Source organism: Neomonachus schauinslandi, chromosome 6 (genome assembly GCF_002201575.2).
Source record: "Neomonachus schauinslandi chromosome 6, ASM220157v2, whole genome shotgun sequence".
Lineage (NCBI taxonomy): Eukaryota > Metazoa > Chordata > Mammalia > Carnivora > Phocidae > Neomonachus > Neomonachus schauinslandi.
This window is the reverse complement of record NC_058408.1, coordinates 44,859,933-44,887,651: the sequence shown is the minus strand read 5'-3', so window position 1 is coordinate 44,887,651 and position 27,719 is coordinate 44,859,933. Positions and strand designations below refer to the sequence as shown.

The 27,719-nt window shown below is 45.3% G+C and overlaps 1 protein-coding gene across 1 annotated transcript in view; it reads left to right on the top strand.

The window, feature by feature from the left end:
• The window catches only part of NIBAN1 (niban apoptosis regulator 1), a 153,061-nt gene extending 127,063 nt beyond the window's left edge, over nucleotides 1–25,998 (top strand). The window contains exons 7-14 of the mRNA XM_021682787.2: nucleotides 1,602–1,706; nucleotides 2,201–2,363; nucleotides 7,371–7,558; nucleotides 10,953–11,114; nucleotides 12,663–12,773; nucleotides 15,262–15,369; nucleotides 19,765–19,876; nucleotides 21,487–25,998. Coding sequence (XP_021538462.1) covers nucleotides 1,602–1,706; nucleotides 2,201–2,363; nucleotides 7,371–7,558; nucleotides 10,953–11,114; nucleotides 12,663–12,773; nucleotides 15,262–15,369; nucleotides 19,765–19,876; nucleotides 21,487–22,631 — 2,094 coding nt within the window. The 3' untranslated portion in view covers nucleotides 22,632–25,998. The remainder of the gene's footprint in view (nucleotides 1–1,601; nucleotides 1,707–2,200; nucleotides 2,364–7,370; nucleotides 7,559–10,952; nucleotides 11,115–12,662; nucleotides 12,774–15,261; nucleotides 15,370–19,764; nucleotides 19,877–21,486) is intronic.
• The last annotated feature ends 1,721 nt before the right edge of the window (nucleotides 25,999–27,719 follow it).

The following is a 27,719-nucleotide window of genomic DNA, read 5'->3' as shown; positions in this document are numbered from 1 at the left end:
ATAACATTTCCCATTGATTTTAAGCTCTGCCTTCAGGCTCCTTATTTTCCTAGCTCATTCTCCCCATGCTACACTTCCATCAGTCTCGGGCAGATGTGTTCCAACTAAGGACTTACTCCACCAAGCAGGATAGGGGGAGGGTCCATGGATTATTAATTACCTACTTGAATCTAATTGTTGGACCTGCTAATCTCCATGGAGCTTGCACATACCACGTTCCTCTCAAATTCCTCAAGTATTCTGGCTCACCTCTTGACTGCTCCCAGAGAATGGTTAAGAAAGAAAAACATCCCCACCAATGAATTACCAGGACTTGGGGAAATCCTATCCCCATTATAATCTTCATCACACCACAAAGTTCTACATCGCAGGTGACAGGAGCCCCACTCCCTGCACTGACCTGACCAGCCTGCTCTCCCAAGGACCCACAGGCACAGGGGGATTGGACGGCTCCCCCACCTCTACCCTGGGAGTGTTCCTGGACAGTTCAGCTAAAGTTTCCCACCCTGCTGTAACAGAGCCCTTGGTGAAAGGCAAAATCTCGTGAGCTCATGAGTATTTGCACTAGCATGAGGCTGACCAATGACCTCAGGAAAAAATCTTCCGTAATTCCCAAAGCCTAATTTGAATTTTTATGAGAAGGAGGTCGATTATTTTGCGCAATTATCATTTTAAATTCATAGAACAGATGTCAAATGATTCTCCATTCCCAAAATTACTTTTTCTTTTGTAAATCTTGTTTTGCAGCCTGATACTGAAAACTAAGCTGTGAGCCCCAAAAGATTCATAGTAAAACTGAATCTGAAAAACAAATCTGCTCCAATTCGGGGGGAGATGGCTAGTTAAGGAAGGAGAAGTTGGTGTTACATGGAGCACTGTAATAAATGGACATGGAGAACATGCTCAGATTAAAAAAACAAAACAAACAAACAACATTTTCATGGAGCCCAGCAACATCTCAGGAGTGACTTGGGAGCAAATTTTTTTTTTTAAACATTCTGAAGACTTTAGATTCCCTCTCCCGTGTTCTGCTCATCCCACAAATGTCCAGTTGTTCTAAGTATTTGTTACTCCCTTCTTTATCTAAACTTTAAAGATAATGAAGGTGGGGTTCGGGAGACGGCAGGGACAAAGAGCATGAAGACACATAGATCCCAAGGGAGCTTGAGGAGGCATGATGGTCTCAGAGGACACAGAAAAGGACTCAAGCCACCAAAACCAAGCCTGATCCCTGTCACAAGGTTGCTAAGGATGCCCTTATCCATAACTAAACTTTTGCCTTTTATCCTAAATGCACTAGATGCTTCTAGTTTGAAGAAGTGTGAATTTGAGGAATTTGTCCTTTCTGATGGTGAACCGTCAGCAGACATTACTATTCTTTGCAAATATTTAAGAACGTTTACCCTCCAAGATTGTCTTTAGTTGAGATTTCTGTAGCCTCAGAACCAGAGTGAAACTATCAGCCTAACAGATTTTATGTAGTCCAGGACAATCTTAGTTGCCAGGATCGGGACTGCCAATCATGACAACTTCAGCAGGCCTGATGCTCAGATTCAGTAATCACCACCCAACTCACTCTGGGACTGTCTTCCTCTCCCCAGATCCTGAGTAACTTGGTGATGGAGGACCTCCTGCCAACCCTTCAGACAGACCTTCTGCCCAAAATGAAGGGGAAGAAGAACGACAGAAAGAGGGCCTGGCTCAGCGTAAGCCATGACTTTGCTATGCGACTGTGCTCCTCAAAATGAACGTCCCTTTCCCTTCTTTTTTTAGGGCAGTTTCTTTCTTTCCTTCTTTCTTTCCTTTCTTTCTTTCTTTCTTTCTTTCTTTCTTTCTTTCTTTCTTTCTTTCTTTCTCTCTCTCTCTCTCTCTCTCTCTCTCTCTCTCTCTCTCTCTCTCTCCCTCCCTCCCTCCCTCCCTCCCTCCCTTCCTTCCTTCCTTTCTCTTCTTCTTCTTCGTTTTTTTTAAATAATTCCTTCCCTGGGTGGAGAACTGCCTACCTCGAGTCTGCTCAGTCTCACTTGCATGAGGACTAATCCAAACAGACTCAAACCTTGAAAGAAAAATCACAGTGTGCCTGCAGTCGTGTTTATGTTCAGATAATCTGTGATTAGCCCTCCTCCCTCTGCTTGGCTCGGGCCAGCGGGCCAGCGCTCGCACATGACAGAGCCCCTGATTTCTGTGCTGTTCTCTGTTACAGCTCCTTGAGGAGGCCTACAACCTGGTTCGGCATCAAGTTTCAGAAGGATTAAGTGCCTTAAAGGAGGAGTGCCGCTCTCTGACGAAGGGCCTGGAGGGAACCATCCGTTCGGACATGGATCAGATCGTGAACTCAAAGAACTTTTTGATTGGAAAGATCAAAGGTCAGTGGAGATAATCCACGCTCCTACAGCTCAATGAGCTGTGCGTGTAGGGCTCCACCATGTAGTCAGAATTCATGATTTCAGAGGAAAACTGAACTGATGGAATTGGGAAGAAGTGATAACAGGTGTAAAGGGGATATGCAAGTAAGGGCCTGGACCTTCCCAAGGAGACTTCGGTGACGCAAAGTGGAGGAGAGTTTGCTTCTTGCCTGTGGTGCCCGCGTGTTCTGACACGGCCCCTGCCCTGTTGCAGCACTTCTTACGCTCATTGTATTGGCTTCTACACGCGCCCCTTCTCTGCCATAAGCTCTCTAAGAACAGGACCATGTGGCCCCTGTTTCACTCAGGCACACCCAGGGCCTAGTACCATGCCTGGTATATTCCGACTCTCAGCGAATACTTGAATGTGTGAATAAATGGATTTTCTTTTCACAAGAAGAAAATTGGCTTAGAGTTGGTAAATGTAGATTCTAGTCATAAGTGCAGCATTGGCCCGTCAGGTGTACTTGGGAAGGTCACTTGACTTCTATGTGCCTTAGTGTCCTCCTCTGTCATCAGGAGGGGCCCTGAGAGGGAGGTCTGCCAACTGTGGCCCCGGACCCAAATCGGGCCCACTGCCTATTTCTGTAAATAACATTTCATCGGGACACAGCCATGCCCGTTCATTTATGTATCGTCTGTGGCTGCGTTCATGCTTCAAGGGCAGAGTTGAGTAGTTGGAACCGAGACCTCCTGGGCCGCAACGTCACGAATGTTCGCGATGTGACTATTGACAGAAAAATGGCTGCCTGTGCCCTCACAAGAGGCCTGAGATGGCCTCTAAGGAATTCTACAGGATAACATGTTAAATATTAATTCCTACATCCCAACAAGCACAGCACACCGAATGTCATTTCAGAGAAGCATGCTGGTTCCTCTGCAATTGTTTATCAGCAATCTTATATTGTCGATTTTCAGAGTCTTCACTCACTTGCTCATTTGCTCGCTCACTCACTAAAAAAATATGTACTAAGTGCTTTCTGAGCAAGGTGCTAGAGCTTTAGCAGTGAACAGGGGACCCAGTTCCTGTACTCAAGAGACTTAGAACCTGACAGGGGTTGTCTGCTTGGTGGATTATCCTCTGCCCTTCAGGCCCCGTTCACACTGCAGCCCAGCTCCCCTCCGAGCCCTTCCAGCCGGTTCTTCTGCGAGAGAGTAGAGAGGAGGCATGCCTCTAGCAAGGATGTGCCTGTCTGTTTCCGTGCACGACTGTTCATGTGGTGCCTTCTGAGGCACATAAATTAACCTAAGCGTTATGTCCTTACTATTATCCATTCCTCCGTTAGCACAACTGATCTAGAATTCACTATACCGAAGTGCTTATACAACCTAAAACTGCCAGCACGCAACTCCTGAGCCCACGTTCCAGGGAGCTGGGCCTCACTGGGCCTCACTGTGGCCATTCTCCTGGCCCGAATTCAACCAGTTTCTCTCTCTCTCTGTGGCTCCAGTATATCCCACATAAGATGGAAAAGCACTCTGCCCTATACTAGTCTTTGTTTCCTAAAAGGATCGTTGAAAGGAAGTCATGATCAAGTCTTTTTACAAGGGAATATCAAAAACACATTTTAACCGGGCCTCTGGTTCTCCACCTTTAAAACAATAAAGTACAGTTGAGCCTTGAACAACATGGGTTTGACCTGCACATGTGCACTTATAGGTGGGTTTTTTTTTTTTTGGATAAATTCAGTCCAGTACTGTAAATATATTTTCTCTTCCTTTTGATTTTCTTGGTAACATTATATTTTCTCTAGCTTTTGTTTGTTTAAAGATTTTATTTATTTGACAGAGAGAGAGAGAGAGTGCACACAAGTAGGCAGAGCGGCAGGCAGAGGGAGAGGGAGAAGCAGGCTCCCTGCTGAACAGAGAGCCCGATACGGGGTTCGATCCCAGGATCCCGGGATCGTGACCTGAGCCAAAGGCAGACACTCAACCGACTGAGCCACCCAGGCACCCTTCTCTAGCTTATTTGATTGCAAGCATACAGTATATAACACACACAACATATAAAATATGTGTTCGTCAACTGTTTATGTTATGGGTACGGCTTCTGTTCAACACAGTAGGCTGTTTAGTTTTGGGGGAGTCAGAAGTAATACACAGATTTTCAACGACACAGGGGGTGGTCAGCACCCCTAACCTCGGCATTGGTCAGGATCAACTGTATACTTCAGACTGCATCAATAAAGGGCTTTGGATTTTGAAAGAATTTTGGGAGTATTAAGCAGTGATCTTTCCATTTCCTCCCACATGACTCTTGAGAGTCAAGCAACCAATCTTTAGTCCTGCCCCACAATATTTACTCATTCAATAAACATTTATCCTGCTCCTACTGAATACAAGGGCTACGAGGATTCAACGAAGACAACATGATTTTACAACAAGAGGATATGAGGCATGTTGCAGATTCTGAAACAGCAGGGAAAAAATGGGAAAGATGCCATAAGAGAAGCAGGAACAGAGGACACTGTGGTTCCCAGCCAGGAACTATTTCAGCTTCAAAAAACACTGTGGGCTCCTTATAACAATAGCACTATTTTTGTGTCGGTTGATGGGAAAAAAGGATGATGCCAACAGGTGGGACAAGGGCTCACAGTCCGGGAGTGCTTCCCGAGTGCCACATACGGTTCCAAGCATCCGAACACAGTAAGCCTGCTTCATCGTCACCCCAACCCCCAGAAGTCATGCGTCCCATGATCTCCACCTCCCAGATAAGAACACCGAAGTGGAGATTAAGGAACTTGGCCAGATTCCAAAACTGAGTCAGGCTCCAAACCCCTCTAATCCCAACACTTTCCGTCTTCGTCCCTGTGCTCCCTAACTTCTGGATGAGTTTATGAATCCGTGTGTCACCGAACAGTATTCATCACAATGGCGTCTCGACATGCCTGGAAGTCAGCAGAGCATGTCCATGTGGGGTGTCGAATGTATTCCAACCAGAAGGAAGCACCAGCAGGCAGCTTGCAGCTCAGGGGGCTGCATGGTGGTGCCAAGGGCATTCGGCCGTCCGAGTGGGTGAAGTGTGTACTGGGTCTTGAAGAGGTGAGTGGGTTGTTCACAAGCAGAGGTGGAGGAAGGAAGGCCCAGGGCAAAGGAGCACTGAATGAAGGCACTGAGAGGAGGCTGCAGCCCCTGCTGGTACAAAGACATCAGTGGGGAACAGGCAGAGGGGAGCAGGGTCTCCACCACCCCTGCCGGAGTCCATTTCCTCCCCGCTCAGTGGGTGAAACCCGCCATCCGCCACTAAATCTTTACTGCATGTTACCTGTGTTCATGATTATTCTGAAATTTCAATCAGGTGCTTTTCAAACAGTCCTTCTCTCCTAGTTAATTGATAAATGATTCATTTATTCTCCCGACATGCAATTTTGCATTTTGGTACCAAGCAAGTCATTTTTAGAAGTCATAGATCGTTTCATATTTAAATCACACAATCAAAAGGTTTTTTTTTTCCTAGCAGTTCTATGACCTCTTTAATATTTTATATACCAAATATTTGTGAATTATTCATAATATGAATAGTCATCTCAGATTCTCCCAAGTAAGAGGCAGTCTGATCCTCCATACCTGTGAAATATTTCTGCAAACTGAAAGAAGAACGTGCCCATTCATCTCACTCTAAGCACCTTATTTGCCAATAAAAGATTAAGAAATACACTTGAAGTATAGTCCTCGATCTGCAAATTAGGGTTTGACCTTGGTCAAGCCCTCGGACATCTCCAGGCCTCTGATTTTCCATGTAATAAAATGGATTGGACACCCAGATATGCTTGTCCTTCCTTTCTCGGTTCTGTGGTACGGTGCAAGGGCCATGTGACTTACCAGAGCCACAAAGCTAACCTTCCAGTGTACAGAGCAAGCTCAGTCCTTTTCCAGCTTAGCCTTCCCTCACTAGATCTGCTTTTAAACCTGGCTAATCTGACCTTCACCTTAGCACTTTAAAAAAATGCAGATTTCCACGTCCTATCCAGACTTCCTGAATGAGCATCTTTACTATGCTCTTCCTCTTTTACTTTTTTTTTTTAATTTTATTTATTTGTTTGACAGAGAGAGACAGAGAGGGAACACAAGCAGGGGGAGCAGGAGAGGGAGAAGCAGGCTTCCTGCTGAGCAGGGAGCCCAATGCCCAGCAGACGCTTAACGACTGAGCCACCCAGGCGCCCCAATGCTCTTCCTTTTTTAAATCAAAGGGCAGGATTTGCCCCCAGGAAGTGTGGTTACATTTCTTTCATCCCTCTTTATGATTTTTCTGTGCTCTCTATATTTTTGTCACTGTGCATGTTTTCCGTGATTATCGGGTAAAAAAATAGCCTTTTTAAAAAAAATTGGGTGTGGGAGTGGGAGGTGGGGTGGTGTTTGTTTTGAATGAAATTTGTTTCTGTTTGCCCAAGAAAAGACTGTGTCTGAGTTTTTAAAACGTCTCTTGAGGGGGGGAGAGGGGAATTGAATTCTATGAGCTGATTAACTCTTAGAGAAATTAATTAAAACTTAATAAACTGTTATATACAAATATTGAATCATCATGTTGTACACCTGAAACTAATATAATGTTACACGTCAGTTATACCTCAATTTAAAAACTTAGTAAGTTGTGTTTCTTAGAAGACAAATTACGCATATATAATAATGATGCTGATAATAAATAGGTGGATCACCAGCATTTTCTGTTTTCTATTAGGCATTGCGTGATCATAGGGACCACACAGAAAAATGCACTTCATCCCAGGGCAGAGGAAAGCTTGGGCAAGGGAGGGATTGTTTGTTTCAATTCTAAAAACATCTAATGGTTTTCCATTCTGGTGAATACTGGCCTGGAACTCTCTGTGCTGGTCTGTCTTGCCCGTTTGAGCTTGCCTGGGTTGTTAAATGGCTCTCTGGGGCACTGCCCACCCCTGGCCTGGCTCCAGGGACTTTGAACCCAATTTTGCCCATAGTAAGTGATGGTTTTCTGCCTTTTTCCTATCTCAGCCATGGTGGCCCAGCCCGCAGAAAGAAGCTGTGCGGAAAGTGTGCAACCATTCTTGGCGTCCATTCTGGAGGAGCTCATGGGGCCGGTGAGCTCAGGATTCAGTGAAGTACGCTCACTCTTTGAAAAAGAAGTGGATGAACTTAACCAGAACTTTCAGACCACCAAAGACAATGCCCAGCTTAAGGAGGTGAGATGTGGAGCCAAGGAACTGAGTGTGAATGGCCTGCCTGGGGCTGCCTTTCTCTTGGGCCTTTATCTGCATTTGTGCATTCTTTCCTTTCCTTTCTTCCTCCCTCCCCCCACTTCCTTCTATCCATTCATCTATTTCTTTCATTCAGCCAGCCACCCCATTTATCTATCCGTTCACCTGATTTCCTTTATTAATGTTTTTCAGGTTGCAAAACTAATAATGTGCTTGTGCAAGTGAAACAATATATATATATAGACAAAAAATATATATGAGCAAAATTGATCACCCATGATGTAGAAAAGAGATTAGGAAAGAGGTTCGAAGCCGACGGCCAAGAAAGAATTCTTGAGACATCTTTGGTGCAAAAAGGTGGTTTTGTTAAAGCACGGGGACAGGACCCGTGGGCAGAAAGAGCTGTGTGGGGATCATGAGGAGTGGCCCATTATATATTTTCAAGTTGGGAGGGGGTTAGAGATAGCATAAGTCTCTGAAGAATTTTGGAAGCAAGGTTTCCAGGACTTTGAGGGGGCTAGCTATTGTTGGGAAAAGGTCATTTATTTCTGTCTAATAAAACCTGAATCATGAGACCTTCAGATGTATATCAGTAGGTAATATGCTTGGGGGATGATTGCCAACATGTATCTTGGCGAAGTAGAGGTAAAGAAAGTTTCCAAAGGAATTTTTATATATAAAAGTAGACTTACAGGATCGTGGAGCGGGGGGGTCAGGCTAGGATTGTCTTTTGCCCTTAACAAAGCATCAACATCGGGACAGTTGAATCCCTAGAGGAATGTCACTCTGCCTGTTTCAAGGACTTGTCAATGGGCTGTAGGTAGTAAGGAAATTAAATATTTTTCTTCTGCTTTTGTTTCCCACATCAACCCATGCCCACCCCAACTCCTAGGCTACCTCCACTCCCAACTCGCTGAATTAACTAATATAAATAACTTAGAATGTGTTTTCACATACTTGTTTCTTGTTTATACAAATATAGAAACATATATCCTCTTGATATAAATTTTGTTTGTTCATTTGTTTCCAAAAATATAGACTTGTGATGAAAACAGTGTTTCTCAAAGTGTGGTCCCCAGACCAGTAATATCATCAGCTGGCTGTTAAAAATGCAAATTCTCAGGCCCCTACCAACAATCTACTGAATCGGAAACTCTGGGGGTAGGGCCCAGCATTCTGTTTCACAAGGCCTCCCAAGGACGTGAGGTACCCTAAAGTTCAGGAATCACTCACATAATGTGGCAGCTTGGTTTATACTTGACATATCACTATCAGTCCCTGGATAAAACCAGATACCTCTCTTTTCCCCCCCCTTTCTTATTTATTTATGCATACATACACATGTAATTATACATAAACAAGACACACTTTATAAATATTTTCAAGTTCCTTTTCGCAATCTTTTTTAAAACTTGACTTTACTGTCCCTCTTCCCCTCTTCCCCACTACCCACATCCCTTCAAGTAACTAGTGTTAACATCTTAGCATATACCGTTCTGTACTTTTCTCCCTGCTTATACAGCTATAAAACATACACATTTTTTTTAAGATTTTATTTATTTATTTGACAGAGAGAGAGACAGCGAGAGAGGCAACACAAGCAGGGGGAGTGGGAGAGGGAGAAGCAGGCTCCCCGCTGAGCAGGGAGCCCAACGTGGGGCTCGATTCCAGGACCCTGGGACCATGACCTGAGCCGAAGGCAGACGCTTAACGCCTGAGCCACCCAGGCGCCCCTAAAACATACACATTTATGGGCTGTTTTTTTTTTTTTCCAGATTGTTTGCTCTTTAAAAAATGGGATTGTATTACAAATCCTACTCTTTATCAGTGTTCTCATTCAAAAAATACCTCGCGAAACTGTCTTCAAGTTAGCTGCTCTAGCTCTAAATCATTCTTTGTAATGGCTACATAATATTTCATGTCTGAATGCACCCTGATTTATTCAGCTATTCAAATGTTGCTGGCATCATGGACAAAGCTGTAATAAATAACCTTGTTACGTTATTATACTCTGATGCTTTCATTCCTGTGGGATAGATTCCTAAGGCAGGATGGCTACATTGAAAGGTGGCTTTATCTCTCCTGTTAACAGATGTTACCATTTGCATTTCCAAAAAAAAAAAAAAGGATTTAAATTTTACATTTCCGTCCTTTGTGTATGGCAGAGGACTTTCTTCCCCATATGCTCATCAGCAGTAGGCAGTACCACCTCTTTAAACTTTGGCCCATCTGATAGGAGCAAAGCAGCAGCCCACTTTTCCTCTCTTGTCTGCTTAATTGTTATTTCTTTAAAATAGATACATTTCATATTGTGTGAGGAGGGACAAGTTTGACCTTGTGCGTTTGATCATTAATTCTACCTCAGTGCGGCTCCCCACAACTCACTTCTCAAGGAGAGTGATGTGTTCTCTTTACAAACACAATGAGAACGGGCCCTTTAAGAATTCCTGTTTAGAGACACCTAGAACTTGAGCTTTGTCCCTTTTCTGTGACTTGAAAATCGGACAGCACATCCTCTGTGATTCACACTCACCCTGTGTTACTCCCCAGTTCTCCCTGGGCGTCCATTTTTAGCACCTGTCTATCTTCTCTTTCGCTGCCCACCCACCTGTTTCTTCTAGATATCTGGTATTCAATTTTTAAAATTATTTGAAAATCATCTTGGAAAATAGAAGGCATTCTGTTGGAAACAACACTCACGATATGAGCGTGTGTTGGTAAAACCTGACGTCTTTAGCAGAGGAGGCCCATTGCTGCCCTCTTGTTGGAAGCCCTGTGGCTTCATTGCTCGTGCAAACCAGAGGAGGAGGAATCCCAGTTTTTTATCTGGATGCCTCTCCCAGGCCAGGCCTCTTCCTACCACCCACCTCCCCACCTACTAGCCCCATAGAGAACCTACGGCGGAGGAAGCCCCCGTGAGCCCTGACAGAGCCTCAGAGAACTGTGGAGATTCTGGCCTCATTTCCAGAGTCCTGGGGTCCAGGGGCATCCTGACCCCATTAAAGGAGGCTTTGGAGGTCCCGGGGGCCCAGCAGCAATTCCAGATGCCAAAAAGCCTGCCTACCTAGTTCTTGAGCTCTGCAAGTCGGAGCCCCAAGTCCATCAAGAGCTAAGACTGTAGCCCCCTCAAATGCTTTCCTGGGTCCTCCCGTCATCCAGTGGGTTCCTCTACCAGTCTCTGCCCTAGCGATAGAGCTGCCCCAGGGACCCCTGAAGGAGGCAAGTAAGACAGTTGAAATGTCACAGATGCAGTGATTTGAGAAGTGATTCACTCTACTAACGTACGTTTGATCATTTAGAATTTACGTAATACGGAATATGTGTGTAATCTTGCTCCTGAGTCTGAAGGTATTTAACGTTTCCCTTCACCAAAATGCAGCATCTAGACCGGCTCATGAATCTTCCACTGGATTCCATGAAGATGGAACCTTGTTACAGTAAAGTCAACCTGCTTCAGGAGCGTTTGCAGGATCTCAAGAGCCGCTTCCGATTCCCCCACGTGGATCTGGTGATCCAGAGGACACAGAACGACATGCAGGAGGTGGGAGCGGCAGGGGCCTCCGTGGGGGGTGAGGATGGAGACAGCAGAGAAACAAGGGCTGGCCAGTGAGGCTGGGGTGCTGGTGCAGCTCTGGGCAGTGGGGCCCTTCGCAGTTGTCATCATGTTGAGTTGAGGACGTCCTTGGTCGTTCCAGCTGGCTTCATCTTTCTTCCATGTTAATGAACATCAGAAAGAAAAAAAAAATTTTTCAGGGAAATCAGGTAGCATTAATTGATAATTACTTGATTTGCCAAACCAGCGCTTTTAACCTTGGCTGCACATGAGAATCATCTGGGGAGCTTTTGAGAAATGCTGACGTCTAGGCCCCACTCGCAGGAATTTTCCCCCACTCGCCTTCCCACTGCTTCTAATATGAAGCTAGAACAGAGAACTACCTGCTTACGTTAATTCCCTAACCCGGTTAAGAGTAAATCAATCAATCAATCATGGCTTCATATTTGGATCTCTTGGGTCTACTTGATAGGTTCCCTTTTTTCCCCCGCACAAGAAACTTTTTCTCCAGGAACAAGCACAAATTCTTTCCTTACTATAGTGCTTTCTAAATGAAGAAGGGTGTGATCACTGAAGCCAAAAGAGCACAATTCTATTTCAGGGGTGTTCAGGGGTGTTCAGGAGTGTTCAGGGTCACTCAGGGACCGGGCACTGTGCCAGGCCCCCCTTCAGAGACAAATGCTTAGATTAGGTCACTATCGTGTTGAGAGTGCTGGACAAAGCTATGTGTTCATGCTTTGGGATCAGAGGCTTGGGGAAGAAAGGAACGTTTGTTCCTTATAAGTTATAGGGCGGATTAAGTGATACACCTTATTATCTAACCTCTGAGTTGTGAAGGATTAAAGACGGACTGGGGGAACAAAATTGGGCAACAGTTTAACAGAAGTCCCTTTTTGGTAATACTGAACCCTGGTGAAACTGATACAGGTATGAGTGCAGAGAATAAGAAATCGCAGTCATTTCCGTTTCCTACCCCATGAGCACATCAGCCGCTGTGCCCACCAAGCCCCAACCCTGCCTCCCTTCCAGCCTGGCAGAGCAAGGAAGAGAAGTGAGGGGGTAGGCTAAGTGCAGAGAGGTGTGCTGGACTGGTTTGCATCCCCCAAAAGTGGCAGTGCACGATTAAAGCCGCCAAGAAATAACAGGAGAAGCCTCCCACCTCCCTTTGTCAAGCCGGGGCTGCAGGAACCAGAGACCAGAGGAAGGGGCTGACCACAGGAGAAGGTGGTATTCTCAATCCCATGGCCTCCAGGGGTTTTGCAGCTCAGAGCATAAAAGGAAGAGAGGAGGGAAAAAATACGCGTATGCATACATACATAGGTGTGTGAGTGTGTGTTCTTCCCAGACTCTTACTGATCCCACTGTGGCCAGGTGCCTTCTATTTCATAACCTAGGTAGGGGGCTGAGGACCTGTTGCCCTGGGTGGCCCCAGAGTAGTGCCTGGGGGGGGGACTCTGATGGTCATCCCCTCCCTGCTCCAGGGTAGAGACCCCGGCCTCTGACCAGGCGCTGTTCTGTGTTGCTTTTGGTTTCTAGCTAATGGAGAATGCAGTATTCACTTTCGAGCAGTTGCTTTCCCCACACCTCCAAGGAGAGGCCTCCAAAACTGCAGTCGCCATCGAGAAGGTTAAGCTCCGAGTCTTAAAGGTAAAACCTTTCTCTCATTTGTGGGACGCGTAAAACAAGTATGACCCCCTGCTTCTTTTGTTAAGTGGAAAATACCAAATTCGGTCCTTCCCCCTCCCTGTTTGTAATCCTGCTCCCTTTCCCCGCCTGAAGCAGCAATGACTTCCGCGCCACTAGGCCTCCAGCGTGACTCTCGTGCCTATTCTGCCATCTAGTGGCAACTCTAGGGACCACATGTCCTCGGGGTTCTTGTCCGTCAGCTCGAAGTGACCTGTCCTTGATAGAGCAATTGCACTTGATATTTATTGGCATTCATAGCAAGGGCACTTTGTATTTATTGACTGTCTACGCTAAGCAAAGCGTTGTGATAGATATTACATAAAATGTAAAAATAGGCAAGGCACAGTTTCCTTCCTCAAAGAGTATACAATATAGTAAAACCCATTTAAATTAGCCAGCATTTTTTAGAAAAATCAAAATCTCCTGGCAAAAGAAATACTCTAAAAAAAAAAAAAGACACCTGCCATATGAAATTTTTTTTTTTAAGACTTTATTTGAGAGAGAGAGAGAAAGCATGAGTCGTGGGCAGAGGGAGAGGGAGAAGCCGACTCCCCGCTGAGCAGGGAGCCAAATGTGGGGCTTGAACCCAGGACCCTGAGACCATGACCTGAGCCGAAGGCAGACGCCCAAATGACTTAGCCACCCAGGCGCCCCTGAAATTGTTTTTAATGTGCTTACTGCTTAAGTATTTATCAAAATGATTTTAATAATAGCAGCTTGCACATATATGGTCTATTTTTAAAGCTGTTTTGTTTTTAACCTCCCCTGTTTTGTTTGATCTTCACAAGGACTCGTGAGATAATTAGAATATGTCTCCATTATAGAGATGAGGAAACTGACTCACTAAGAGCTAACATGACTTACTTAAGCTCAACAGGCTACTCAATGGTGAGCCTAGAGCTAAAACAATTCTTAAATTTAGTCCACTAATTTCTTACTACCTGTTCCCCTAAACAGTGCCTTGGAGCAGAGGATTAAAGTTCCACAGAGCCTAGGAGGTGGTCCCTGAATTTTAGACCTAATCTTAATACCTCATAGGCAGTAGGAAACAATGGCAACCAAATCACTGAGATTAAAAGCAATATTTATGGGACACCCGTGTGGCTCAGTTGGTTAAGCATTTGCCTTCGGCTCAGGTCATCATCCCAGGGTTCTCGGATTGAGTCCCGCATCGGGCTCCTTGCTATGCGGGAAACCTGCTTCTCCTGCCTGCCACTCCCCCTGCTTGTGCTCGCTCTCTCTCTCTCTGACAAATAAATAAATAAAATCTTTTAAAAAATAAAAAAATAATAAAGCAGTATTTATTATGGGAACACAAGTAATAATGAACTTGCAATTGGGAAGAAAAGATAGTATCGATGTCAATATCACGTCCAGTGTCAGTACACGTAGGACCTCCCTGGACAATCCATTTCTTCTCTGGACATTTTTTACTGCAAGAACATGCTTCCTAATGTGAAGCCAAAGTTGACACTGTTGGTGATTCTAGTTCTCTTCTCTCTGTTCATGTCCTTCTTCCACATAGTAGCCTTTGGTTGTTTGAACAGAGCCATAATTTTGCCCAAAGTTATCATCTGTAGTAGAAATGCCTTCATCTCATGAACCATTCTTTGTTTGGCCTGACCGTTCTGCTCACTTGCCTGTGATTGTGTTCCAGAGCGTCGGTGATCCTCTTAAAGGGTCGTCTAAAACCAAACTCGAGTCTCTAGGTTTGAATATTCCATGCAGAAAAGTGAATCAACATCTTTCTTGGTCTGGATACTAAACTTCTTCGGTTAACATGCCACAGTGTTAAGGTAGCTATGAGCCAGACCCTCCCTTCCTTTGTGGAAATCATTACAGTCCACTCATCCTGCTTCTCGGATATAAAGTGAAGGAAGTAGATGATCTTGGCTCCTATGGACCCACCCAGGACAGGAGTGATGACATACAAACTCACCCCCCATTTCTGTCCCCAACTTCTTTATAATGCAGAAGTTACTGTTTTTTGTTTTGTTTTGTTTTTAAAGATTTTATTTATTTGACAGAGAGAGACACAGCAAGAGAGGGAACACAAGCAGGGGGAGTGGGAGAGGGAGAAGCAGGCCTCCCGCTGAGCAAGGAGCCCGATGTGGGACTCGATCCCAGGACCCTGGGATCATGACCCGAGCTGAAGGCAGACGCTTAACGACTGAGCCACCCAGGTGCCCCCAGAAGTTACTGTTTTGATCTTGCCTCAGTTTCCCTATCTGTAAAAGGGGAGGGTAAGATGGGTCATTAATAGCCATACCCTCCACCCAAAGTATGAGAGAATTGCATGGTAAGATCTTTGAGACCTTGGAAACACCGTAAATGTCCTCAGAAATAGGGGGGAAAGCGAGACAAGTGAGTGACTGAGTTTTTGTTTAAGCAAAAGTTAACAGATTGCAATGTTGCTATTTAGCACATGTTTCTATCTCTGTATTGACAGCAATATGATTATGATAGCAGCACCATCCGGAAGAGGATATTTCAAGAGGCACTGGTTCAAATCACACTTCCCACCGTGCAGAAGGCATTGGCATCCACGTGCAAACCCGTAAGAGGATGGGTTACTCCAGAGAGCCTGCTTTTATTGCTGTGAAGTTCAAGCAAGTTCTTTTGCTAGAATGTGCTTGCAGTCAGTAGACTAGACCAGGGAGGGGTTGGCAAACTTTTTCTGCAAATGGTCAGATAGTAAAGATTTTAGGCCTTCGTGGGTCGTACTGTTTTTGTTGCAACTTCTCAGCTCTGCTAAGTGCAAGAGCATACATTAACAATGGGTGCTTCTCTGTCCCAATAAAACTTTATTTACAAAAGTAAGCAGCTGCCAGATTTGCCAACCTTTGGACTAGACAGAATCTCAAAGGTGATGATCTGACTTTGAGCCAAACTAAGGGTTGTCATAGAGCATCTGAGGACACCGAGTGCTCCTCGTCATAGTATAACTCATGGGTACCATCTGTCCTCTGAAACTTGACCACTACATCCAGGGAAAGACTGTAAGTAACCCGATTACAGAAGGATATTTTTTTCTTTTAGTGTTTGTTTTGTGAAGTCAATGAAACAGAAACCATTTAAAGCTGCTACCAGTGACAGTCATGATTATGAAGGTGTGACTTGGTCTGCAGAGCAGAGCCATGGGTGAGCCACTTATGGAGGCAGGTCCAAGACCTGGGTTCAAGTCCTGGCTCCTCCATGTATTGGCTCTGGGGCCTTGGACAAGTCACTTTTCCTCTTTCTTGACCTAGATTCCATCTTCTAGAAAATGGAAATGATATATCTTGCAGTGCCTTTCTTAAGATTGAGGAGACTAAATTATTAATATTTGATGAGTGTTGACCATGTGTTAGACACTATGTTAAACACACTTTGTATGGATTATCTCAATAATTCTCATGACAACTTGAGGAGGAAGTACTATTTACATCCTCATTGTACAAATGGGGAAACTTGAGGATTAAGTAATGGGCCCAAAGTCACAGAGCTGGTAACCGCCAGAGTTTGAACTCAGCCCATATTTGCTGATAACAAGGTGTGCACTCAGTGAATAATATATACGACTGCTATTACTATTTCTACATTTCAGAAATGATCTATGAGCCTGGACATTTTCAGTGCCTTCTCCCTATTGGAGCAAATCATAAAGAGCTTATTAGAATTTCAAAAGGACTTTTGGGCAGCGTAGAGGGTCTCCAAGAATTGGAACATTAAAATCCTTGGCATAAGTTATTTTACTACAGAAATTTCTTTGGTTATTTTTATATTCTATAAATGCTTTTTTCTTTAGAGTCTTGGCATATCTAGTACCTGGCCTTTATTTCTGGGAGTTTGATCAAGCCACAGGAATAAAGAATCTGTCTATATGATTGTCCTTCGGCCATGTGCGGATGGAAAAGTTTAGCCGCCCAAAGGATGACTTTGTCTACCTCTGGATGCGTCTGCACACAGACATTCTACTTAGGGTGTTTTCAATCCCAGAGGCAATTTAGGGGCCTCCGAGCCACTTCCTCCCAGAAGAAGAGAAGGGCAAAGAAAGTCCCCCTTTCTTGTCTGTTCCCTTTTTTTTTTTTTTTAAGATTTTATTTATTTGACAGAGAACAAGACAGTGAGAGAGAGAACACAAGCAGGGGGAGTGGGAGAGGGAGAAGCAGGCTTCCCGCTGAGCAGGGAACCGACGTGGGGCTCGATCCCAGGACTCCGGGATCATGACCTGAGCCCAAGGCAGACGCTTAACGACTGAGTCACCCAGGCGCCCCATAGTCAGTTCCCTTTTTCCACACATCAGCAGAGTTGTACCCAATCTATAAAATGCTCTTGGGATTTTTGAATCAAGAAAGATTGGTTTCTAAAGAAACTGAGACCCCAAGTTTTCAGTAATGAAGGATATGATTTCTTAAAATCTGGATTTACAGAACGGATAAATTAAGGGATTATCTGCTCAACTGAAGGATTCTTTATTTTACTAACGTTATGTTTCCCTTGGTTCTTTAATCACAACTTCCTAGATCTGTGGTACTCAGTCCAGGGTGCCCATTGAAATTGCCTGGAGAATTAAAAAAAAAAAAAAGAAATTGCCTGGGGAGCTGTAAAAAAAAAATTCTGATTCCCCAAGACCCACCCTTAGGGATTCCAATTAAATTGCTCCAAGGAATTAAACATATGTCACAGTTTAGTCAGTTCAATATAGAAGACCTATGTTACAAAGCTGGACATGTCACAGTGGTATAAACATCCCTAGAAAATTGTTCCTTTCCACAAACTTATTTAGCTGTTTGAAATTTTTTTTAAGATTTTTTTATTTTAGAGAGAGAGAGTTGCAAGCAGAGGGGAGAGGCAGAGAGAGAGAGAATCTCAAGCCGACTCTGCACTGAGCGCAGAGCCCGACTCAGGACTCAGTCTCACGACCCTGAGATCACGACCTGAGCCGAAACCAAGAGTCAGACGCTTAACCGACTAGGCCGCCCAGGCACCCCTAGCTGGAAATTTCGAAGGTCTACTGTTTCTTCGGCAAACACGTACTGACTATGTATCAGATATGATCCAGGCACTGTGCCAGGCCAGCGTTTCTGCCGTCCGGGAGTTCGTAGGCTAGAGGTACCGGGCCTGCAGTGGATGAGCACAGCTGTAGCCTATGGGAAAGAGGGCGGGCCAGAGCTCCGAGCCGGGCGCCCAGCGCTGCTTATGGGGTCAGGGAAGACTCCCCAGAGTCATGTTTTCGCCCAGTCCTGAGGCAGGAACCAGGGAAATAAAGAGTGGGAGATCACCTAGGGATAGGAAAGGGTGTCGCAGACCTGAGCCTGTGGCCCTCACTTTGCAGAGGCAGAGAGAGGCATGGAGCCGTGACATGGCGGGCTCAGGTCCCCCAGGGAATCCAGGGCAGTGTCCAGCCTCCTGGCCAGTGCTCTTTCCACACAGTTCTCATCTGTGTGTCCGTCCTGCCTCACAGACCTGCTCAGGGTCCTGCAAGCTCACGTCTGTCCAATCTTTAGCTTTGCTCTGGGGTGGGTATAAAGGGACCTCATTATGACCTGCTGTGATCTGGGCCTGCGCCCCCAAGTCCTAGCACTGAGTTGTCTGCACGTGGTGGCTTCTGATCTCCTGCTGAAAATCCTGTCCCTTCAGGCAAAAGGCATCAAATCCCACTGCTAAAGCCCTCGCTCTTGGGGCCCTTTGAGCCCTCTTAGCTGTAAGGATTACTGAGTTAATCACTGGCATGTGATTTGGTACATTTTGATCCCTACCCTGACCTCAAGCCATCTGGAAACCCTCAGAGAGCAGGAAGGGTTAAAGGATTATGCATCCTGTCTGGTTGTCTTAGAGGGAATCAATGACTGTCAGGGCCAGTTGGAGGGAAAGAAGAGAATGTTCCTGAAGAGTCTTTGACGAGAGAGTCTCCCTACCCGGAAAGGGTCCCATTCTAATACAGTTAAACATACATCTAGTCCAGGACCCAGCAATTTCACTTCTAGGTATACACTGAAGATAAAAAAGAGTCCTTAAATCCAAAAAAAATCATGCACAGAAATGTTTATAGCAATTATATTCATAACAGTTAAAAAATGAACAAATCTCAACACCATTGATAGGAGGATAGCTAAACAGTTTTAGTTTATCCATATAATGAATGTCTTTTGTCAATAAAAGGGAATGAGCTACTGATATATGCGGCAACACGGATGACTCTTAAAGCCAAACACACAAGAATATGTGATTCAATTTGTGTAAAGTTCAAAAATTAGAAAAACTAGGGACACCCGGGTGGCTCAGTCGGTTAAGCGTCTGCCTTTGGCTCAGATCCTGATCTCAGGGTCATGAGATCAAGCCCGGTGTCAGGCTCACTGCTGGACATGGAGCCTGCTTAAGATTCTCTCTCCCCCTCCCCCTCTGTTCCTCCCCCCACCACATGTGTTTTCTCTCTCTCAAAAAAAAAAGAAAAATTAGGAAAACAAATCTGTTGTGATAGATATCAGAGTAGTGCTTACCTCTTGTTGGGGGTGTAGACTGGAAAAAGGCACAGGGTGTTGGAAATATTCTCTATCTTGATCTGGGTTGTGGTTCCATGGGTATAGTTATATATTTAAAACCACTGAGATGTTCTTGTGAAATGTGTACATTTTACTGTGTGTGACTTGTACCTTGGTAAAGTACTGTTGGAGTTTAAAGGGGGAAAAAAGGGAAGAAGGGAACACTTTGGTTGTGATGGAAAAAAAGGAGGGCCTTGAGACCCACAGACCCGCAGACAGGGCCTTGAGATGATTAAAATCTGTGTTGTCTACACCCCTGAAGTATAACATCGTGCCTCGGTGGCTGGGGAAAGGAAAGGGGATGACCAGTGGCTGAGTGCCCCACACTCCAAGGAGGGGATCATGAGTGCAAGTCATGCTCCCTGTACCTCCTCTACAAACTGGCATCTCATGCCTTGTCCTCCATCTCCCTATCTCTCACTGTCCAGGAGCTCCAGAAATATGAGCAGTTCATTTTTGCAGATCACACCAATATGATTCATGTGGAAAACGTCTACGAGGAGATTTTACATCAGAGCCTCCTTGATGAAACTCTGAAAGGTGAGGAAGATTTCCTTGGTACTGGAGGGAACAGCAGATACGGGGGAGGACCCCTCAAGGGGACCCAGGGAGGCCCGCTAGGTTTCTCAACAGGAATGAAAGGGGAAGAGGAAATCGCTACCGATTTGTTGGGGAGACAGAGAAGAGAGGAGAGGAGGGAGAGGGATACTAACCTTGACTGAGAATCATGATCTGGCACACACTATACTGGCCCCTTGGATATTATTTCTTTGAATTACAAATAAGAACTCCAGGAGACAGAAATTTCAAGCTTCATTTTTCACAGAAAACCGAGGTTTAGGGAGATTAAGGCTAGACTGTCTCATGAACATCTGTCTCCCTCCAGCTGCCCCAGACAGAACAAAGGAGAACAGCTGTTTTTAGCCACAGACTTCTGACCCCTCCCTGAGGCAGGAGGAGGTGATTCCGGAACAGGGGTTACCAGCTGCCTCCTCGGCACATTCCTCATGTCCTGTCCGCTGGCAGAAGCAGACCCAGGGCGCCGACACCGTACTCTGTGAATCTTGTTGGGACTCCAGCACCCACTGTCCTGTGGAGTTAGGCCCCTTGCTTGTGATGGGACCGTGGGCAGGACAGCCTTGATAGAAATCGGCTGGACAGGGCCATTCCCCAGAACCGTAGGCCTGTGTCTGGTCTCCACGGGGAAAGTGTTAGTATCACCAGAAACCCCCCACAAAGGAAACGGGCCAAGCACAAGCCCCAGTAGCTAATCCAACGATATGAGAAATGTAAAGATGTCAGCACAGTGTCTGACAGGAAGGGCCCCCTCAAGCCCACGCCATTCCTTCGTGGCACCTTTCCACCAGTTAGGAAAAGGCTCCCTTTCTCCAGGCACTGGATGGCTCTCTGTCAAAAAAATTGCCGTGATATACTGATTTTTATCAGAGTAGGATGCTCTACTGCTCATTGCTGGAAAATTCTGCCAAACCCACAAATCTATGCTGTCTCTGATGTGAGTGGTGCCCCCTTGGATATGATACCGATGGGCACTGGACAGCCTGCATAGCTTTAGTGGAGGCCTGTGGTCAAAAATGTCAGCTGCTATCGTTGTTATTGTTGTTTTGAGTCCTCTCAAGGCCGCTAAGACTGAGCTGGATGCACGTAGGTCTTCATTCTAGACGCTACAGGTCAACAGGGCTCTCTGCATCCTCAGTACTCAGTACCCAGTACCCATTCAGGACTGGACTATGAGAGGAAGCAGAGAAATGACAGGCCTGCCCCTGCAGCAGGGCCTCTATCGGTGATAACAGATGTTACTATTCTAGGTTGCGAGCTCCTTGAAAGCCAATCTTTGGGTTCTCAGAGCCTGTCCCATAGTGGATGCCCAGTCTGCATCCATGAATGAGTGAAGGAATGAATGAATGAATGAATGAACACGACAGAGGTCCAGTGCTGAAGACGAGTGTGTGGGCTTTGGTCATGAGGGAAGGAGACTGGGAAGAGGGTGGCTATCAGCTGGAATTTGACATTGAGAGATTTGGGTAGCCAGAAAAGCTGGGAAGGGAGTTCGGCTTCTGGATAACATGGGAAAATCCAGGGTGGCCGGGGCCGAGAGTCAATGTCATGTTCTGTTTTCTGGTCTCTGTCAGTGATAAAGGAAGCCGCTCTCCTGAAGAAACACAACTTATTTGAAGACAACATGGCCTTGCCCAGTGAAAGTGTGTCCAGCTTAACTGATCTAAAAACCCCCGCAGGGTCAAACCAGGCCAGCCCTGCCAGGAGGGCTTCGGCCATTCTGCCAGGAGTTTCAGAGAGCGAGGCGCTGAGTAACGAAGTATTCCAGGAGTCAGGGGAAAAGAAGCAGCCTGGGGTCCCTAGTCTGTTGGCCAAAGGAGAAAGCCCGTCTTCCCCTGCCCCCACCCCTCCCTCAGACGGGGCCGGACAGGTGATTCCTTCAGGCATGGATGGCCCAGTTGTGGGTCTCGTGACGGCAGAGAACACGGCAGGAGCCCTGGGCACACCCTCGTCAGAGCTGGAGTTTGGAGGGGCTCCTGAGGACGGAGAACCCAGCCACGAAAAGCCAGAAGCCAGCTCTGCCTCGGGCTCCTTACTGGAGCTCAGAAATTTGTTGACGGTGACCATTGAAGTGCCCATGGAATCGGCCACCCTCGAGATTGAGAAAGATTCAAATGAAGAGACCCTTGGTCCCCAAGAAATTGAAAAATTAGAGGAAACAACCCAAATCGACACAGAGGCCGATCAAGAAGCGGCCTCCAGTCAAGACAGCTGCGAACGCAGTGAAATCAGTGAGAGGGAGGCCCATTCTTCCCCGCCGGAGGTGCAGGCGGAGGCTGGCAGGGTGGAGTTGGGGGTATTGCTGGGGGATCAGCAGGCCTGTGAAGGGCTCACGCAGGGTGCCAGCAGCCCTGGCCCCCTAGAGCAGCAAGCAGAGGCTGGGGAGCCCACTAAGAGGGAGCTCACAGGGGGGGTTTCCAGACTGGATGCCCAGGAAGGAGGAGGGGCTGCGGCCATGGTGGAGGGTGAGGCCAGGCCACAAGAGGATTGCATTTCCAGTGCTCACCACACCTGCCCCAGTGAGAGCCAGGGTTCTGTGGAAGAAGGCCTGGGAGGGACCAGCAGCATGGCCCAGGCCACTGCTAGCATGGATACAGAGGAGATTAAGGCTGCTGGTGTCCATGAGTGCCAGTGGGTGGTGGAGAATGCTCCAGACTTCGATCTGCTAGGTTCACAAGATGTGGGGGAGAGTACCCCAGGGCAGCCCTCAGAAGAGTGAAAGGGACAATTGGGCATAAGTATTTCTTTGCACAAACTCAGCCAAAGGTTAATAGTTATGGGTATGCTTAGGGGTTGCACACAAGTTGTTACCAAAAAAAAAAAAAAAAATTAAGTACTTCCTTAATGTGTGTAATGAAACCAGAGGAAATGCACACAGGGCATGCTCACTGAGGCAGACCTTTGTGGAATTGAACTGTTCTACCGTGAATTACTGCTTTAGCATTTTAATAGGAAGTGTTTGGGGTGAGAGGCAGCTGAGGATGTTGAAGGGAGGCGGTGGTGTTCCAGCGAAGATGAAGAAAACAGTAGGAGCCCAGTTTCCAATACACTGTGCGTTTTCCTCTCATGTACTTCAAGGCTTTTTACTTTTTGGTAAGAATGCAAATGTATACTGTAAATCCAGCTTCACCATCCACTAGAGCAACTTCATTGTCTCTGAAGGACTCAGCATTCCTCCACAGTAGGACTGCAGGGAAGGGTCGGTGGGGAACACTGGTCACCCTGCTGTGGGCAGCCCTGCAGGCCCTGAAAGAGCCCAGGGGAAGCTGAGCACAAATGGAGGAAGGTTGTGGTCTGTGGGGCTGTCTGAGCCTGTTACTAATTATGCTATCAATTTCTTGTTAATTAATCATGTTGATTCTTATTAATTAATCACCTTTTGGGGACATTCAGATGAGGCAAGAAAATTTCCTTGGCACGTTTAAGCCTGAAAGCATTCCAAATTAGCCTTAGGCTGTGCAGAGGGGCCTTAGCTAATTGTCGAGTGGAAAAGACTACAGGTTAAACAAGCATTATTCGAATAGCTGCTGTATGCCACGTGCTGTGCTAGGTAGAGTAACAACGGCAACAAAACAAAAAAGAAGAAGAAAAGATAAGGTGCTTTGTCTGACATAAATTAAAAGACCCACGGGAATTTAAAGAAAAAAATATGCCAATTTTCAAACCATGACAACTTTCTGTCTATCCATTGAAACAGTCCTGGTTCATTTCCAGAAGGGGAATAAAGTGAATAAATGGGAAAGAAAAGAAAAGAAAAAGAAAAGAAAGGAAATGAAAAGCCAAGATGTACATCATCAAGTTCCAATCAAGTTCCAAAGATGTCACCAAAAGTGGAAATCATTTGTTTGGTCATTCAGCAAGTTAACTGAGTCCCTATGATGTCCCAGGTGCTAGAGATACTATAGTGAAAAAGACTCTGTTCCTCTCTCCTGGAACTTACGCTTTATGGAAATAGACACAGATACGTCTTCTCAATGGACCATGACCTAGAAATGTTGATGTTAAAGGACTTACTTGCCGCAGATTAAAAAGCTGTGTTCTATTATCCTTCCAGAAAATACCGTATCATTTCCTAAAAGCTTCAGTCCCAGGTAGTACCTCTTGACATTTCCTTCCACAAAATTTAATATTAGATCCCAACATACTGTCCTAAAATCTTGTTTTGATCGTCATCAGCAAGTTTATATCAGTTGTTTAGAGAATTTGTCCCACAGTTTAACTCTTTCAGCAGGAATTAAAATCTTTCTCTGTCCAACTCCCCATGAAGAATTTCTAGGTGATAAAGAATGAATACTAAGCAGTATCACTATAGTCTCATATTCAATCGTTTTAATTTCTCTTAGTGTTTAGATCTTTACATCTATGAAGGGTCTCCTTAGAAGAACGTAGAGGCTACTCCTTGCCGGTCATTGCAGTACCCGGTGCTCACTCATATCCTTGCATTAAGCACAGAGTATTGAAATGGTGTTTATTTCCCGTCTCTTCCGGGGCCTCTTTCTTCAAGAACAGAAACTGGGGTTTATTAATCATGTGTGCTTCCTGTTAGAGATACACAGCCTGGAATAATGGCTCTCTGCCTTCTCAAGTCACTTTCATATCCCTAGTGCCTCGCACAAAAACTGGCAGGTGTCGAGCTGCTCAAGACCTGTGAGACCTGAATACCCGCCACGCTGCTGTGCTGGGGCTATTTGGGGCTTGCTGTCAGGCAGGGAGACGTTTTTAATTGGGCTTTCTGCCCTTGGGGAGGCTTCCCTTAGGTCAAGTCCAAAGTCCAAGAGGCAGACAGCAGATGGTCAGATGCACTGCCCAGTAAGGCAAGGAGCCCAAGGAGTAGTGCCCAGACCCACCGAGGATGCCCTTCTCTGCAGGAGAATGTCAGCGAGCAAGGAGGTCCCAGCCCTGCTCGAACCCATGCTGGAGCTTCCCAGCTTCCTTCCTTTGCTCCCCTCAGGGCTTCTTGGACCCCTTGGAAAATTAAGAAATTTTTCCAACCCTCAAAGAAAGTACATCTGCATTGGATGGATGACTATCAGTGCCCTCCCTTTACCCATCTTGTAGGCCAGAGGGTACTGGGCACTACATGGTAGGACATACTTGAGAACACAAAGAATTTTTCTGTACATATTTCACAAAAGACAAGTTCACTAGACTAAGCGGGATGATTGTTCCATTTGAAGATGGAACAGGAAACTAAAGTTCATTAAAAATATTCCTTATTCATTTTAACATGTTGAATGGAGTAACTTCATATTACTTCATATTACTATGAGCTTGTCTTGTTTTTAATAGACTTGTCTGTGTTGCTTCAGTGGTTTCCAGGTTAGAGCAAGGTTATTGTAATTTAAATGAGCAGCATGCAAAGCTTCTGCAGGCTGCTCTGGGGAATCTCTCCTCCAGGCAAATGCATTAGAAATGCATAAAACCTCAGGACGTGGTTTTTGGGAAAAATTCCATGACTTTAAACGAGTTATGTTACTATTGACCTTTCACAAAGAGAATATTTGCCTTGAAAAAAATTAGCTTGTCATTTTTTTTCCCTTTGCAGCTTAGAGTGGAGACAGTGGTACCTTGAATCATGCAGAGAAAACTCTGTTTTCAAAAAAAAAAAGTCTTTTGGAAACCACAAGGATAAGATTCCAATCTGTCCAAAAGCTTTTATAAAGAGGCTACATGTGAAGAACTTCAGGTCTCTGGGCCTGATCTTCTACATTTTATTGCAAAGATTCTCAAGTCTGGTCTTGTAACCCTCCAGACTGGAGTCCATGATTTCCAAGGGTTTCACAGTTCTGCCAGATGAGTGATTTTCACTCTTTATCAAAAGTGCTAAATGCTATATGCTCCATAGCAATTTTAATCTGGGGAAGGGAAGGACATCACTGACTAAATCAGTACAGGTTCACTAGGTAAAAAAGTTGGCTACATGTGTCTTCATACTTTAAGTAAGCGTGTTTGGGGACTTGCCTTCTGAAGTCTGGAACTTTAAGAAAAAAATCTACACGGTGGATGGGTTTTTCTGGTCACTATATAAAGCAGATAGACTTAAAGCACTTTGTAACCACATATTTACTCTATATTCCAATAAAATGTTCATCCTTGAAGAGTTGTCCAAATGTCATATTTATTTAGAATGGGGGTGGTTTCATCTTTTAAGCAAACATCATACTTGAGCTGGGAGGAACAGCCCTCAGATGGAAAGGTGAGTCACTGTTGCTGCATTATGGAACTTTAAATTTTCTGTTGTCAGAAGGGAGTCCACAGAGAAGTCACTTAATGTCAGATGTAATTATGCTTTGAAAATTCTGCTTATTTCTCTAGGAATTGGAATACGTCTATAATAACGGGCAATTACTCTTGACGTAATTGAACTGCTTTTCAAACAAGTTTATCTTCGATGGGTAACATTAAGCAAAACATTCCTTCTTTCTATGACCGCAAACAAAACAATATTTACTCACCAATATCTACAGTTGCTCATTCCTCCATGAATTCATTCATCCAAAAAATAATGATTGTGTATCTATTATATGCAGGCACTCTAGGGGATACTGGAGAAGCAGAGGTGAATAGGGTGGATATGGTCCCTGACATCACCAAACTCAAATTCTCACGGTAGACATGGCAAGGGAGAACCCAGAATGGGTATTTGCTTGCTTGTTTGGCATAAAACTTGTCTATAACAGTTTAAACTCTACCTAAGCCAACAGCTCATCCAGGAAAGGAAGAAACATTGGAGAAATAAGGCTAGCAGGGATGGGGACACTGGGTGTGGCAAAGACTTTACCACTCCGTCTCCTTTCATATCAAACTCCCAATATGCAAGAATCATTCTCAGAGTGGCTCCTCCAGAACTTTTATTTAGGGCCAAGGATCAGATTGGAATTGGGGGTTCCAATTCCAGTTGGAGATTACATTGATTTGAAATGTCTCCCGCATAGTTTTTTCTTAGATTATATGTTTATTTGGTGTGGTTTGGGTGGAACTAATGGACGTTTTGGGAGGAGTCAACTACATAAAGCTCTTCTGTCAGCGCTGCTTGGAACCACTCCTGCTTGAACACCTCTCAACCTTTGCCAGAGTCTTCCCTTTTCCAAGAACTTCTGACCCTCCTTTCTCAATCTGGCCAATTCCCACTTTTCCTGTAAGAGTCAGGACAAGTCTGGACAAACCCTTCCTCCCTCCCCACAACACTTTGCTGAACTGTCACCCTCGTTTACTTGCACACTTCTATTGTTTTCTCTCACTCTATTGCAGCAATCTACTGTCTCTGTGCCACCCTGTCTTCAATCTTTGTGTCCCTAACAGAGTACACATCCTTGTATACAGAAAATGCTCAATAAATGTTGAACAAATGAATAAGTATCACTAATCCCATAAGTAGGAGACAAGTGGAGAGGTAGCTGATGATTGCCTGGCATAGCATAATGGTCTGTGAAGCTGGTAACTACTCACCCTCAGCCTACTGAGAGAGTTCAGTTTTTGTGATGGAATTTCATCCCGTGTTTGTGCACACTTGTCCCTCTGGGAGAGAGCATCAGAGCCAAGTCGCCCCCACATCAAGCTAGCCAGTATGAACCACTCCTAGTTTTCAGAACAGGAGCCTCCACTGGATTTTCCTGAGGTCCCTATGAGGTCAATGAGGTAAAGTTAAGAAGTTTACCCTTGAATTCCACCCAAATCTGGGAGACATGAGCAAATGCCCAAAAAATTCATGGACAGCCTCTGCCTTCTGGCAATCCTTCCTCTTGAGACTGGGCAAGGAGCGGGAAAGAGGCTGTGGTCCCTGCTTTTAGGGAACTTGGTCCAGTTG